General features: G+C 38.7%; 1 protein-coding gene across 1 annotated transcript in view; it reads right to left on the bottom strand.

Moving 5' to 3' along the window:
- Positions 1 to 2,500, bottom strand: part of LOC119596533 (endoribonuclease Dicer-like) — a gene marked incomplete at its 5' end in the record, with an annotated part of 104,627 nt that overhangs the window by 38,864 nt on the left and 63,263 nt on the right. The window contains 1 exon segment of the mRNA XM_037945832.1: positions 1 to 2,500. This exon segment is cut by the window's left edge and continues 528 nt beyond it; it is cut by the window's right edge and continues 62 nt beyond it. Coding sequence (XP_037801760.1) covers positions 1 to 2,500 — 2,500 coding nt within the window.

Genomic DNA, 2,500 nt, shown 5'->3' with positions numbered 1-2,500 from the left:
CATAATAAATTCATGCATCAAATTTAAGCTGTTCAGACGATGGAAGATGGATGGCATGCACATAATTTGCCACCATAATGATGCTCTTATAGGAATTATACCACAGAATTCAGGAACAAAGCGTGGCACTAAATTCCCTTTCTTTTCTTTTGCTTTCTTTGGTATTCTCTTCAGGTAATTCAGTTCCTTTGGTATGTGTTTTGCTTCCAATAATGGCTGATTCTTATCCTTAATTTCTAGTCCATACCTTTCTAGGAAGTATCTTTCATAGGACTCATATCCCTTTTTGCCCTCAGGAAATGTATTACAAGGATTTAATTCATCAAAAATCTGTGACACATAATACATTTGGTCAGAGGGTATGCCATAAAGTGGATAAATTAGTCCATCTTCAAATTTTGACCTTACAAATTTGGTACTTTGATTGTGGGACCTCATCATCACTGGTTTGATCGAGTCCAAGGAATAGATTTCATTCAATAAGTCCAAGTCAATGATTTCTGAAAAATCAAGTGGTACAACAAACACATCCCATTTAGATTCTTCAGGGTCAAAGTTTATTAAATTTTCTTTCAACTCTATGAGATTTTCAAAGACAAGCCTATGAAACTTCTTAATTTTGTCAAATAAACTAGTGTCCAAGTCTGTCAGTGGGCCAACTTCTTTAACATTTACCATCACATCCCCCCATTTTGAGAAGAACAGTGGAAAGGGGCTGCATAGTAAACCTTCTTTACAGATGAAACCAATCTTATTAATACATGTAAAAGAATCAATGGTTACACTTTGATCTGTCTGACCAAAAGGTTTAATGTTTATTGAATAGAGACAGTATGATCTTCTATGCACATTTGAAAATGGGTAACACAATTCCTTGGCATAAATCCGCTTTCTCTTCCTGGTGCCAGACTCTGGTGTGCCTTCTGGAACAGGTTCTTCAGGTGGGAGGTCAACCAACCCTTCTACTAAGCTATCATCACTACTTTCCTTTGGTCGTAAGTTGGAATCTAACTCTCCCATCTCATGCAATTTGATACAAAGTTGTAGGGCAGCAGATTTCTTTGCTAGATCTTTGTTTGCCCATCCACTACCATATATCATGTCTTTCAGAGGTGCCATGATTGGAAGTCTGATCCCAACAGTTACTATCCCTTCTTTGACTTCTTCAACTACCTCTGGCAAATTATCTGTGAATTTATCAGAGGGCAATTTTCCACAATACAAATTAACAAGTTGTATGGCAGAGTTGCTTGTAATCTTTGGTCCTACAGGTCCATATGGTTCATAGGGCTTTATGTATTCATCTTCTTCAAAATGTTTTCTTGTTACCTGTGCTGTCGGCAAATTCCGATCATGGCACAAGTATTGAAGTGAGGCCTCAATTTCCCTGTATACTCCAATGCATTCCAGCATTTCACTAACTTTTGCTTCTTCTACCATCAACAGATACACCGATGGTTTAGCACGAGCCCTTCCCCTGGATTGCACATATGCACGGTAATTCTGTGGGATGTCAAAGCGAACCACCACATTGCACTTCCTAATATCTACTCCTTCTTCTAAAACACTTGTTGATATCAGAAAATTAGTTTCCTCCTTTCTGAACTTTTCTAAAGTTTCCTTCTGTTTACGGAGTTCCAATTCTGCTAGACGTATATCAATGCCTGGACGCGAATTGCATCCTACAACATAGGAGGGTCTGACAAAACTGAATACTGGGTTCTGTTGTGCAATCTCTAAAAGGAGGTCATAGAGAATTTTGGCAGTGTTTCTTCTCTCCACAAAAATCAAGCCAAATACTTCCTTATTGCACTTACTAAAGATTTCTAGGAGCCTTTTCACTTTGAATGTGATATGCTCCAGAGGATTGGACATACATTTTTCTTTTAGTTCGCATGCAATATATACATCTCTCAGCCTCTCCTTCAGCAACTTCAATATCTCTCTGACTTTTGGATCTTCCTCCATTCCTTCAGTTTCATCAAGGTGTTCAATTTCATACTTTATAGCTCGAGCAACACACCAGTCACCTAGGTCAGACATTATGTGTTCAATATTCTTGACTTTTTTCTTGATCTGTTTTCTTGCTTTCTCATTTATGAAACAATCTGTTATGATGTCACATTCGAGACCTGCAAGCTGAGCTTTAACCGTTTCTTGGTAGTCAGATGTAATGTTCTCTGTGAAGTAACAAATCAGTTTTTCCTTAGGCCCTGTGGTATATTTCAGAACAGTTACTGGATCAATAGAGGTTACCAGGGCACAATCCATAGCTGCTTCCAGACTCTCCATGTATTTCAAAACATCTTTCCTCTTGCACTTGCGGTGAACCACACAAGCTGTCAAACCCATTATTCTGGGAAGTTTGTCTGGGGAGTGCTGCTTTAAAGTCTCATATGCTCTCATGATCTCACGCATTGGGTGACTGCCTGTTGTGTGATGGCACTCATCCATAATCAGGAGGTTGACTGATGAAAGTGGCAACCTGGCATGTAATATT

The sequence above is a fragment of the Penaeus monodon genome, chromosome 3 (assembly GCF_015228065.2).
Source record: "Penaeus monodon isolate SGIC_2016 chromosome 3, NSTDA_Pmon_1, whole genome shotgun sequence".
NCBI classification, from domain to species: domain Eukaryota; kingdom Metazoa; phylum Arthropoda; class Malacostraca; order Decapoda; family Penaeidae; genus Penaeus; species Penaeus monodon.
Note: the sequence above shows the minus strand (reverse complement) of the source record. Positions and strands in the feature narration are given on the sequence as shown.